This window comes from Balaenoptera ricei, chromosome 9, assembly GCF_028023285.1.
Source record: "Balaenoptera ricei isolate mBalRic1 chromosome 9, mBalRic1.hap2, whole genome shotgun sequence".
NCBI lineage: Eukaryota > Metazoa > Chordata > Mammalia > Artiodactyla > Balaenopteridae > Balaenoptera > Balaenoptera ricei.
Genome location: NC_082647.1, coordinates 52,767,461 through 52,780,796, shown reverse-complemented (window position 1 = coordinate 52,780,796; position 13,336 = coordinate 52,767,461). Strand labels below are relative to the sequence as shown.

General features: G+C 39.4%; 1 pseudogene and 1 gene segment (V, D, J or C); both read right to left on the bottom strand.

Moving 5' to 3' along the window:
• Positions 1-4,359: 4,359 nt before the first annotated feature.
• LOC132371286 (T cell receptor beta constant 1-like) lies at positions 4,360-7,753 on the bottom strand. The segment is given in 2 exon segments: positions 4,360-4,893; positions 7,682-7,753. Coding segments are annotated over 2 exon segments (606 nt in total).
• Positions 7,754-9,852: 2,099 nt separating this feature from the next.
• On the bottom strand, positions 9,853-10,235 carry LOC132371285 (cAMP-regulated phosphoprotein 19-like; annotated as a pseudogene).
• Positions 10,236-13,336: the final 3,101 nt, after the last annotated feature.

The window sequence follows — 13,336 nt, the reverse complement described above, 5'->3', positions numbered from 1 at the left end:
AGAAGGCAATTTTGGGAGGCCTTTGTAGAAGGAATTATCAGAGGGCACTTGAGAGGATAGGCCCCAGAAGAGGCAAAGAAGAGAGAGTAGGAGCATTCCTGACCTCAGTAATGGCAGCCGTGGGCCAAGAATGTCTGTAGGCCAGTGGTTCTCAGCCCTGACTGACCATGAGAATTACCTGAGGGGCTTTTAAATAACACTGATGTCAGGGCCCTACTCCAGACTGACTAAATCAGAATCTCTTGGAAACTGAACATTTGTATTTGTTTAAAGCTCCCCAGCTGGTCTTCATGTGCAGCCCAAGTTTGTGAGCTTTTGCTGTAGAGAGATAACAATGGCTAGTCGAGGGCTTGGGCATCTGCTAGGAGTCTAGGTCTTTGAAACCATGAATATTGGGGTACTTGCCAAAGTGAGCACCTGGGAACATTTGGAACCCAGTTGTGTGGGTTCCCAGAGGATTACCATCAATTTGGAACTTCATGCACTGAAGTGCAGCTCATGCCTTACCTCCTAAATTCCTCAAGCTGCACATGTCTTATTTTTTTTAAACTGAATCAGTATTGACAAAAAAAGAATTATAAATTTGATGCTCTGTGAGCATTTGTGTCATTGATGGAGTTGCATGAAGGTGGATACTTACCCCTGAACCCCAATTTTCTCATCTATAAAATGTAAATAATAATACATCTAAGTAAACTTCTTGAAGCAGGTTGTGACTGATGCCCCCTTCCCCACCCCCACCCCACTGACATTTTCCTCACTGGGTTACTGTAGGTATCAACTGATACATGAACTACTGGTCATTTGGAGGCTTTTGTTTGGAGGTCATTTTTCTAGGTGGTTCTAGCTATAATCTTTACATTGAAGAGCCCGTCCACCACTCCTGGAGATCCTGAATTCACGCTGGAATTGTCCAGGATGTGTAAACTAAAAATCTATACCAGCTATCATAGGCCTGAGAAAGTCAGAGTTGAGAGGTGAATTGAAAGATGAGTTTGGAAATAGAATAATATGGTAATAGTAGAGGATTTATCAGGGTACTCTGTTAAGGACACCAATATATACCCCTTTGGAATAATACAACTTGGAACTGGTGAATATAATTCATCCACTGGAGGTATGAGCAGCACAGTTATCTAAATATGGATTCAATTGTCTGGCAAGACTGAAAGAATGGGGCACAGAGGACATTTTGGTTTTGGTCGAGAAACACGGGTGAACAGAAGGATAATGAGGGAGTGCCTGGCATCTAGCCTTGCTTAAAAAATGGTGTTGGATGAATGAAGAACTATGTGTAGGTTCCCAAGTTGTTCAGTTACTCTTTTTCATGAATTTGAGCTCAAATAAGAGCCCTTAAAAGTACACAATAGGATGTTCACAGATAACCTGGAAAAAAAATGTTTGCAGTGTATGTTACATCATAGCATCATGGTTGTTGCTCATTAAATCACATTGATTGGGTGTGATCCAAGATAGGTATCTTCATACTATGTGGAGAGGTGGAGCCACTTAAAATGTTTTTATGGGTCTTCTTTTCTGCCTTTTGTGACCTCCCTACTCCCTCCCTTCTTCCTCTCCTGCCTCCTTTAGGTGTTATAGCTGCTAAATAAACCAGGAAACCAAAGCATCCCCCCCGCACCAAACTGGTATCTACAAGTGTGTATTAAGGATCTTATTGCTGAGAGCTGAGCGAAGTCCCTCTCTCAGACAGTCTTCTGAGATGAACAGGACATGCAGGAAAGGTGCGGCCTCCAAGGGTCTTCCATTAACACCCAACTTCTTGTTTGTCATCCAGATTTCTTATTTTAAATGAATTAGGTGCTTGGAGATAGAGTCACAAGACTGGCCAATTTTCTCCTAGAAGAGTGGCAGCAAAGGAAAGCTGGAATGCATTAATCATAAATGAGTCAATTAATTACAGTTCTCCTTCCCCCGTGGGGTCAGTGCTGGCAACAGTAGGCCCCGAGTTATTTAGGGAATTAGACACCGAAGATGCCCTTTATAGAGCCAATTATGTGGAAATAAATTACTCTTTCAGATGACAATATGCTGTTCTCTCAGAACACTTAGGGAGGGGTGTCTTTTTGTCTCTGAACAGTCTGCATGTAGTTTTCATGATAATTAACGCCCTTAAACTATTTGTGGAAAAGCAAAGATTTCTTCTGGCTCCAGTTCTTTGGATATAAAGATACTTCAGGCTTAGAAAACGTTGTGGGGGGGGGGATGGTTTTGCTGAGTGATGTGTTGACATTTGAGAGGTTTCAAGGAGGTGTGACAGAAACTCCCAGCAGCTCCGGGAGAGGCCTGAAAGGCAGGCAAGTGGTGTAAATCACTCCCTGAGCTTTTACTCACCCCACGAGAATAGCAGGGTAGAAAGTCTAACAAACAGGTTTCAGAATTCACACTGCTCTGCCATAAATGCTCCTGGCATGAAATGGCCACTGCTATGCAGGGAAATAAGCAGTTATGTGAGCTGGTGGCAACTAGTCCTTGAGGAAGGCCAAGGGAGGAAGCAGAGTTGGAGAGAGCATGACTCTCTGCCCTCCTTCGCAGCCCAACCCCTTCCTCTCTGGTCCTCAGTGTCCCCCATCCTCAGCCCCACCTGAGACCTAATTAACGTGGGGAGAAGGGGATGGGTCAGGATGCTCATTGCAGCATGGTTATAATAGTGAAGAACTGGAAATCTCCAACATCCCTCCGAAAGGTTTGGTTAAAGGACCACAAGGAGCCTCTCAGCAATGAATATCTACAGCCGCCAGAAAGGAATCGGATGGAGCTCTGGTTGCTGACTTGGAGAATCTTCTAGGCATGTTAAAGGAAAAAAGAAACTTGTAGAATAAGGCATATGGTCTAATGCATTTCTGTAAAATAGAACTATATATTTCCGTGTGTGTGTATAATATATGTCTATCTATCTATATATTATATATATATATATATGGTTGTACCATACTAAATTGCCTTTTTGAAGGTCCAAATTGGTTGGACATTGGCAGTTTCACATAGTTTAACTTCAAGTTTCTCAATCATGACACTATTTGGGTCAGATAATTCTTTGTTATGGGGGCTGTCCTGTACACTACTAGATGTTTATCAGCATATACTGACCTTTATTCACTGGATGCTAGTATCAACTCCCAATTGTGACAGCCAAAAATGTCTCCAGATATTGTCAAATGTCCCCTGGGGGGAAAAATCCTTTCCCTGCCTTGAGAACCACTTATTTAACTTAGTATATGTAAATGGAACAATATACACCAAACTGATTTGTTATCAGTTACTTCTGGGGAGGGGACTGAAAATGGGGTGTTGCAGTTTTAGCTTATCAGTGTTGTTTTAAATTATTTTACAACAAGATTACATTCATGTATTACTTGTGTAATGAAAAAAAATCACACTGGGCTTATGTTTAAATTACTAAAGAGTGGTGGGAGGGGCCCCTTGGGCCTCCTAGGAAGAGGCAGGAGGGAGCAGGATGTAGTTGTCTGCCCCCTGCTTGCTTCAGGCTTGCTTATAGTCCTGTGCTTTGCACCGGAGTTTTGATAAGGACATTAACTGGCTCTGCCTGAATGCCTTCCTCTCCTTGGGGTAGAGGAGGAGTGTTTGGGACCTGTGTTGCTTTAGAGAGCCAAGAAGGCAGAATGAAGAGCTCCTAAGGCCCTGGGGGAAGAATAGAGGAGTGAGGAAAGCTACCAAATGCACAGATGTTCCCAAGTTCCAACAAGCCAGGGCAGGCAGGAGGATGACCCAAACCAGCTGGGTCAGGGCTGGGTATCAAAATTGAGGCAGGAAGGGAATATGAAGCCAGAGGGCGGAACATAGGCATAATTACATCAGAAGGAAACTATGTCTGCGTGTGAGTGTGTGAGTGTGTGTGTGTGTGTGTGTGTGTGTGTGTTAGTGCATGAGTGGTCACCTAGAGCCAATGTTTGCTATTTGGAACAGTAGTTGTTAAACCTGGCCCCACAGCAGAATCACTTGGGAAAAGTTAAGAGAAATAGATTTCTAGGCCTCACTTCTGACTGACTCAGAACCACTGAATAATGGGCTAAGAAATCTGTAACTTTCAATAGGGACTGCACTTTGGAAGACACTGCTCTGGGTTTGGTTTGTGGACAGGATGATCCAATTAAAAAGGCTAGCAGAAAGTAATACACAGATCATGGTATTTCCCAGCAGGCTCCATGTTCTTTTTTCTCAGTTCTCCCAGATGGTTCCAAAAATCAGGATTGGGGTGATAATGATCTGAGTGGAATATTGGGTCATGTCTTTATTTTATTTATTTATTTTTTCCTGGGACACAATCAAGCCCATCCACTTTTATTGATTTAGTCTATTTCAGATTCAGTGCTGAGGAGCTCAGTCTGCAGGGAAGCTGAGAGAAGGACAGATATCTGTGTAGGAAGGAGATAAGAGGTGGAGAGAGAGAAACTCTTGAGGAACACAGACGGGAAACACCGTTAGGAGAATCCAAGGCGAGGATAAAGAATGACTCAGGATGCACTTTTGGAGATGGTCTCTGGAATCCTTTTTCTTAACCATGGCCATCAGCACCAGGATGCTGACCAGCACAGCATACAGGGTGGCCTTCCCCAGCAGGATCTCGTAGAAGATGGTGGCAGACAGGACCCCTTGCTGATAGGACACTGAGGTGAAGCCACAGTCTGCTCTGCCCCAGGCCTCGGCACTGATGTTCTGGGTGACGGGTTTGGGCCAGTCCTGCTCCCACTCATCCTTGTCCCTGAGCCCATGGAACTGGACTTGGCAGCAGAAGTGATTGCAGGGGCTGTGCCAGAAGGCGGCAGAGACCCTCAGCCAGCTGCTCAGACAGCAGTTGGAGTTGTTCCGGCTGGGGTCCTCCTTGTAGGCCTGAGGGTCCGTGCTGGGTTGTGTCTTTAGTCAATTTAGGCTGTTATAACAAAAATACCATAGACTAGGTGGCTTAAAGAACAAACATTTACTTCTCACAGTTCTGGAGGCTGGGAAGTCTAAGATCAATGTGCTGGCTGTTTGGTGAGGGTCTACTTCCTGGTTCATAGAAGGCTGTGACCTTAAGTGGCAGAAGGGGAGAGGGAGCTCTCTGGGGCCCCTTTTATAAGGGCACTAATCCCATTCATAAGGGTGCCGCCCTCATGACCTAATCACCTCCCAAAGCCCCCACCTCCAAATACCATCACACTGGGAGTTAGGTTTGCAACATATGAATTTGGGGAGACACAAACATTCAGTCCAAAAGAGATTAGTTGTGAGGAAAGGAGAATCTTCATAAATTTCATTTTTAAAAGTTTGGAAAGGGGTCAAATTTATACTATCAAGTCAAAATAAGCCACTCTTCTTGTTCCAAATTGGTGTTTCTTGATATTGGAAGAAGGGAGAAGCACATCTTGACTCATCTGACAGCTATTATTGAGCACCTCTGACTGTGGACTAAGGTATGAGAATTGAAGATGAATGAGATAGTCTCCATCCAAAAGGGAACTGGAGATTCTCTGAGGAGACAGGTGTGCAAACACCTCCTTGTATGTAGGGCAGGATCATGTTAGGTTTGGGAAGGAGATAGAAGCAATGTCTGTAGACCCAACAGGAAGGGCAGTGAGCTCCCTGTGTGAAGCTTCAGGAAGACTAGAGACAGAAGCTCTACATAGTTATATCATTACTACTCACTACCCTGCTCAACTCTGTTTTGTTTCAATTTAGTATGTAGGTGGCCAGAACATTCAGACAAAAACTGGGCTCCTTCTAAGTATTTTTTCAACTTTTTATTATGAAGAATTTCAAACATAGAGAAATTTAAAGAATGGTATAGTGAACACCCAGAGGCCTTGCATGCAGATTCTACAACTGCTAAGTAACATTTTGCCATATTTGTTTTATATATTTTTTGAGTGTACAATTTGAATGTAATTTTTAAACATTGTAACACTTCATCCCTAAATATTTTTGCATACTTCTCCTAAGAATAACAACTCTTTACAATGATTTTACCTTAGGAAGTTAACAATAATTTTATAATATCATTTAATCTATAGTTCATATTCAAATTTCTGCTGTTGTTCCAAATTTACGACTATAAAAGAACTTATAGCTTTTTTTTTGAACCAGGTTCTGTGGCTAAATTCAAACATAGTGTTTGGTTGTTATGTCTTATTAATTTTTCTTTGAAGAGTTCAGCCTGATTGTCTTATAGATTCTTAATTTAACTGACTGTTTCCTCATAGAGCATTTAACTTGTTATCTAGTCCTGGTTATTTCCTGCAAGCTGGCAGTTAAATTTAGAGGCTTAACTAATAGATTCAGATTAAAAACATTTGATTAGAATATTTAATACAGAGATGATGTATATATTTTTATTGTATAACATCAGTTCTTCTAAGTTTTTTTTTTAAGTTTTGAGGAAAAATAGGAATATATATTCAGGGCATGAAACTAAAGAGATATTTTGTGGTACTGGACTCATTTTAGTACAGAAAATTATCAAATGGGAAGCCAGTGTCTATTGTTATACTCTCTCAAGTTTAGAAAGCAAGATGGTGGCTGATGGAATACCACTAGATGGATATTTCATTGTTTTGCTGTCTGTTTATCCTCAGACTAACTGCAGAAAATGTAGCTGGATTCGAACTGGGCCACAGAGGGATGGACAGATTTCAAAGCGGGATGGAAACGAACAAAAAATTAGAGTGAACAGGGAGGCCTCTCTTGAGCCCTCCAGTCAGAAAGTAGGAAGGAAGGGCCAGAAAAAATTAGAAAAAATAAGTACCAAGAGCTATCATATAAGACTGATTCTGGGAATTTGATAATTTAAAAAAAATTCTTATTGGAATATAGTTGATTTACAATGTTATGTTACTTTTTGCTGTACAGCAAAGTGAATCAGTTATACATATATCTACTCTTTTTTAGATTCTTTTCCCATATAGGTCATTACAGAGTATTGAGTAGAGTTCCCTGTGCTGTACAGAGGTCCTTACTAGTTATCTATTTTATGTATAGTAGTGTGTATTTGTCAGTCCCGATCTCCCAATTTATTCCTCCCTCGCTTTTCCCCCGGTAAACATAAGATTGTTTTCTACATCTGTAACTCTATTTCCGTTTTGTAAATAAGTTCATTTGTACCATGTTTTTAGATTCCACATACAAAGGATATCGTATGATATTTGTCCTTCCCTGTCTGACTTACTTCACTCAGTAAGACAATCTCTAGGTCCATCCATGTTGCTGCAAATGGCATTATTTCGTTCTTTTTTATGGCTGAATAGTATTCCATAATATATATGTGCCACATCGTCTTTATCCATTCCTTTGTCCGTGGGCATTTAGGTTGCTTCCATGTCCTGGCTATTGTAAACAGTGCTGCAATGAACATTGGGTTACATGTATCTTTTTGAATTATGGTTTTCTCCGGGTATACACCCAGGAGTGGGATTGCTGTATCGTATGGTAGCTCTATTTTTAGTTTTTTAAGGAACCTCCAGACTGTTCTCCATAGTGGCTGTGCCAATTTGCATTCCCACCAACAATGTAGAAGATTTGATAATTAAGGAAACTTTCCTCCCCTATGGCTTTTTTTAAATAAAAAAGACAATAAACAGTATTTGGGGCCCTTACTCAGTATTTACAGATCCTCAACTTTGAGGTAGGTTAAATATTAGCATTGTGTTTTATAAACTAAAGAGATTACATCACTTGTTGCACACCACAGCAGGAGTCCTACGATGGTCAAGAATAACATGGTCTCTTTCAGATTAATCATCTCTGATGTGTGAATTTAATGGTGATAGCTTGCAAATATTCATAAAAAAGACTAGATACCACAGAAATTCTACTTTGGAATATTTGAAAACTCTTAAATTGATCCTATAATTATTATACATACCGTGGAATAACCTACCTGCTCCCATTACAAATCTATTTGTGTATAACTGATCCTTATAATAACAAATTAGCACATTACTGATTTTGTTTTTTTCTGCCTTTTGGGGTGGTTGAAGCAGGAAGACAACCAGCAAGTTTTCCTCAGAGTGCTAGACAGCTTTAAGTGCAGATGCTATGCTCAAGGCACCATCTATGATGATTTGGGGTCATAGGAAAGCACATATACAAATGAAGCCAAGATCCAGAAAACATGCCTGGATCCAAAAGAGGGGAGGCCCTTTGCAAGTCAAAGATGAAGAAAAAAAATAAATACTGTCTTCTTAGGCTCTACCGATCCTCATTGTCATGCTACAGTATCACAACAACATATGGGAAGAGCTCCTAAAAAGACCAGTAAATTTGTCCCAGTGGTCTGTTAATTAAAGTTCTTGTTAACCAGATAAACCACAAGAAAAATTAAATTTATATTTTATTAAAGTGACATCCATAGAAGCAAAATATCTAAATATTTAATATGAATATGTTCCACCTATCATGTATATTACTCTAATTGTCAAAAGCCTAATTCACTTAGCTCAGTATAATTACTTGAAATTCAGCTCATCTTGATATAGGATCCTGGGCCAGCCTTCTCAAGTATTTGTTTAATTATAAAGTTCCTTTTACTTAAAAATTTGTCAAATATTAATAATAGCGTAAGATTAAGAGTGGTTAATTAACAACTGAGAAATTATAAGGAAAATATCATTAGTGTGTTATAAAATGCAGCATTCAGCAGCACAAATTTCAAGAGTAAGGATATAGACTCTTGTGCTTCTGAATAGACTGAACAGCATAGCCCAACATGGTTTGAGTCAAAGAATCAGGAAAAAAAGGAGGGAGGGGCCACAGGAGGCAAAGTATTTTATTCTAGTGTCCCTCAAATTGACTGTGGAAGTAAAAAGTTTCTACATTTATAAAGTTTATATAAGTTACATGAATTATAATTTTCATAAATATCAAAATGAAATGTTCTGTGTAGGACAAAAGATATGCCTAAACAACATATCATATTTGTACAAGGTGACATGAATGTCATGGATATTAGTAATGAATGAAAAAGCTTAAGTCTATGGCAGACTGAGCAAAGATTTCAGTTTGGTATTCTATAACCACAAAACTGTAAACTACTCTTACTATACAATAGCTCTAATGACATATAGAATTTTGTGTAGGAACTCTTGTGCTTCTGGTTGGCACATCATCTACTTTTAATACCTGAAATTAATACAGACATTTGTGAGAAGTTGTACAAAACTATCGTGTTTACAAAAATGGCACAAAAGTGAATTCAGCAGTTGATGCACATGCACACTTCAGTCACATCTTCAACAACAAAAGGTATTGAAACGCTGTAGAACTGAATAAGAATGCTAGCTTCTTGGCAGCTGTTAAGCATTAGAGTCACCTAAGTTACACCAGAATGGGCAAATATTGCCCAAGTAAAATTCTATTGTTAAAGTTGAAACAGATTTAAGGCCATTCAAGTTTAAGCACAGAGATACAAATATTTTGGAGCCCCATCTATCTGTGTTTGAAATTTGTGACCTTTCTTCTGACTTGTGGTCTTAAAATTTTGTTTTACAAAATCTGAAAATACAGAAGAAATCAGTACTACAAAGGTTATATTAAGAGTAAAATACAAAGCTATGATTAAGATGAATTAAAGAAAGCCAAAACATTAAAATTGTAAAACTTACTTGTTACTTGTTGGGACTGTCCTACACTAGAAGTTAGGTATTATATACAGTTATTTTCAAGTAGATTACTTCATGTTTCTCTAACGTGTTCTTTTCATCAGTACACTGTTAAACTAATCCAAAACTGTACACATGTATACTACTTTACAATGGCAGCACACACTACTGCTACCTGCAAAGCTGTCACTCTCAAATGACTTAGTGAATGAAGGGAAATTAAAAGTGGAGAAGGAACGTATTAAGGAGAAATAATGGGCATTAGAAGATTCATGCAGTTTAGCTCTTTCAACCAGCCAGCCAGCTTGCTAGCAGCAAGAGATAGTTTCCGTTGAGGATGGACCTGTGGAGTGGGAATGTGGTCACAGTGACCTTTGTCTTATCTGGGGCTGCAGTAGGAAGTTGCTTGTTCTTCATTTTTGCTTTAGCCATGTTGTAATCCCCAGAATCAAAATATTTTTGCCCTTCCTACAATCATTTCCTTAAGAAATCTGAACCCCCAGGCTTTTGTCCCAGAAGAAGATACCTTGCTTTTGATTTTGCTTCTTCAGCTTTCTCTGGACTAGTCATTTTATCTTCCATTTCCTTCTGTTCCTCTGGGGAGGCTGCCTCAGGGACTTCTGTGGATATACTGCTCTCTCTTACCCCACTTCTCCACTATGAGGTTTGATTAACTTTAGAGATATAGTTCCTGCATGAAGATAAAAGTGGAGGATCAGCCATATTATTCTAGTTTGGGGTCACAAGGAAAACTGGATTAGAGAAAGTGGTTTGTGCTGGAGATGGAAATAAGGCTCTCTACACAACACTCCCCCGGAACTGAAGTGACTTAACCTCTGGGATGGTTAATTTCATGTGTCAACTTGAAACTGGCACCATGGGGTGCCCAGATATTTGGTCAAACATTATTCTGGGTGTGTCTATGAGGGTATTTTTAAGAGATTAATATTTGAATCAGTAGACTGAGTAAAGCAGTCTCCCTCCCTAATGTTCTTGGCCCTCATCTAATCCACTGAAGGCCTAAGTAGAATAAAAGACTGAGTAAGAAAGATTTCTTTCTTTTGGCTTTACTGTCTTTGAGCTAGGATATAGGTCTTTTCCTGCCTTTGAACTCAGACTCAGGCTGGAACTTGCATCGTTGACTCTCCTGAGTCTCTTTTTGCTGACAACAGATCTTTTTTTTTTTTTTTTTTTAAACATCTTTATTGGAGTATAATTGCTTTACAGTGGTGTGCTAGCTTCAGCTTTATAACAAAGTGAATCAGTTATACATATACACATGTTCCCATATCTCTTCCCTCTTGCATCTCCCTCCCTCCCACCCTCCCTATCCCACCCCTCTAGGTGGTCACAAAGCACCGAGCTGATCTCCCTGTGCTATGCGGTTGCTTCCCACTAGTTATCTATTTTACGTTTGGTAGTGTATATATGTCCATACCACTCTCTCACCCTGTCACATCTTACCCCTCCCCCTCCCCATATCCTCAAGTCCATTCTCTAGTAGGTCTGTGTCTTTATTCCCGTCTTGCCACTAGGTTCTTCATTACCTTTATTTTCCCTTAGATTCCATACATATGTGTTAGCATACTGTATTTGTTTTTCTCTTTCTGACTTACTTCACTCTGTATGACAGGCTCTAACTCCATCCACCTCACTACAAATACCTCCATTTCATTTCTTCTTATGGCTGAGTAATATTCCATTGTATATATGTGCCACATCTTCTTTATCCATTCATCCAATGATGGACACTTAGGTTGCTTCCATGTCCTGGCTATTGTAAATAGAGCTGCAATGAACATTTTGGTACATGACTCTTTTTGAATTATGGTTTTCTCAGGGTATATGCCCAGTAGTGAGATTGCTGGGTCGTATGGTAGTTCTATTTTTGGTTTTTTAAGGAACCTCCATACTGTTCTCCATAGTGGCTGTATCAATTAAATTCCCACCAACAGTGCAAGAGAGTTCCCTTTTCTCCACACCCTCTCCAGCATTTATTGTTTCTAGATTTTTTGATGATGGCCATTCTGACTGGTGTGAGATGATATCTCATTGTAGTTTTGATTTGCATTTCTCTAATGATTAATGATGTTGAGCATTCTTTCATGTGTCTGTTGGCAATCTGTATATCTTCTTTGGAGAAATGTCTATTTAGGTCTTCTGCCCATTTTTGGATTGGGTTGTTTGTTTTTTTGTTATTGAGCTGCAGGAGCTGCTTGTAAATCTTGGAGATTAATCCTTTGTCAGTTGCTTCATTTGCAAATATTTTCTCCCATTCTGAGGGTTGTCTTTTGGTCTTGTTTATGGTTTCCTTTGCTGTGCAAAAGCTTTTAAGTTTCATTAGGTCCCATTTGTTTATTTATGTTTTTATTTCCATTTCTCTAGGATCCGGGTGAAAAAGGATCTTGCCATGATTTATGTCATAGAGTGTTCTGCCTATGTTTTCCTCTAAGAGTTTGATAGTGTCTGGCCTTGCACTTAGGTCTTTAATCCATTTTGAGTTTATTTTTGTGTATGGTGTCAGGGAGTGTTCTAATTTCATTCTTTTACATGTACCTGTCCAATTTTCCCCGCACCACTTATTGAAGAGGCTGTCTTTTCTCCACTGTATATGCTTGCCTCCTTTATCAAAGATAAGGTGACCATATGTGTGTGGGTTTATCTCTGGGCTTTCTATCCTGTTCCATTGATCTATGTTTCTGTTTTTGTGCCAGTACCATACTGTCTTGATTACTGTAGCTTTGTAATATAGTCTGAAGTCTGGGAGCCTGATTCCTCCAGCTCCATTGTTCGTTCTCAAGATTGCTTTGGCTATTCGGGGTCTTTTGTGTTTCCATACAAATTGTGAAATTTTTTGTTCTAGTTCTGTGAAAAATGCCAGTGGTAGTTTGATAGGGATTGCATTGAATCTGTAGATTGCTTTGGGTAGTAGAGTCATTTTCACAATGTTGATTCTTCCAATCCAAGAACATGGTATATCTCTCCATCTATTTGTATCATCTTTAATTTCTTTCATCAGTGTCTTATAATTTTCTGCATACAGGTCTTTTGTCTCCTTAGGTAGGTTTATTCCTAGATATTTTATTCTTTTTTTTGCAATGGTAAACGGGAGTGTTTTCTTAATTTCACATTCAGATTTTTCATAATTAGTGTATAGGAATGCAAGAGATTTCTGTGCATTAATTTTGTATCCTGCTACTTTACCAAATTCATTGATCAGCTCTAGTAGTTTTCTGGTATCATCTTTAGGATTCTCTATGTATAGTATCATGTCATCTGCAAACAGTGACAGCTTTACTTCTTCTTTTCCGATTTGGATTCCTTTTATTTCTTTTTCTTCTCTGATTGCTGTGGCTAAAACTTCCAAAACTATGTTGAATAATAGTGGTGAGAGTGGGCAACCTTGTCTTGTTCCTGATCTTAGTGGAAATGGTTTCAGTTTTTCACCATTGAGGACAATGTTGGCTGTGGGTTTGTCATATATGGCCTTTATTATGTTGAGGAAAGTTCCCTCTGTGCCTACTTTCTGCAGGGCTTTTATCATAAATGGGTGTTGAATTTTGTCGAAAGCTTTCTCTGCATCTATTGAGATGATCATATGGTTTTTCTCCTTCAATTTGTTAATATGGTGTATCACATTGATTGATTTGCGTATATTGAAGAATCCTTGCATTCCTGGGATGAACCCCACTTGATCATCCCCACTTGTATGATCCTTTTAATGT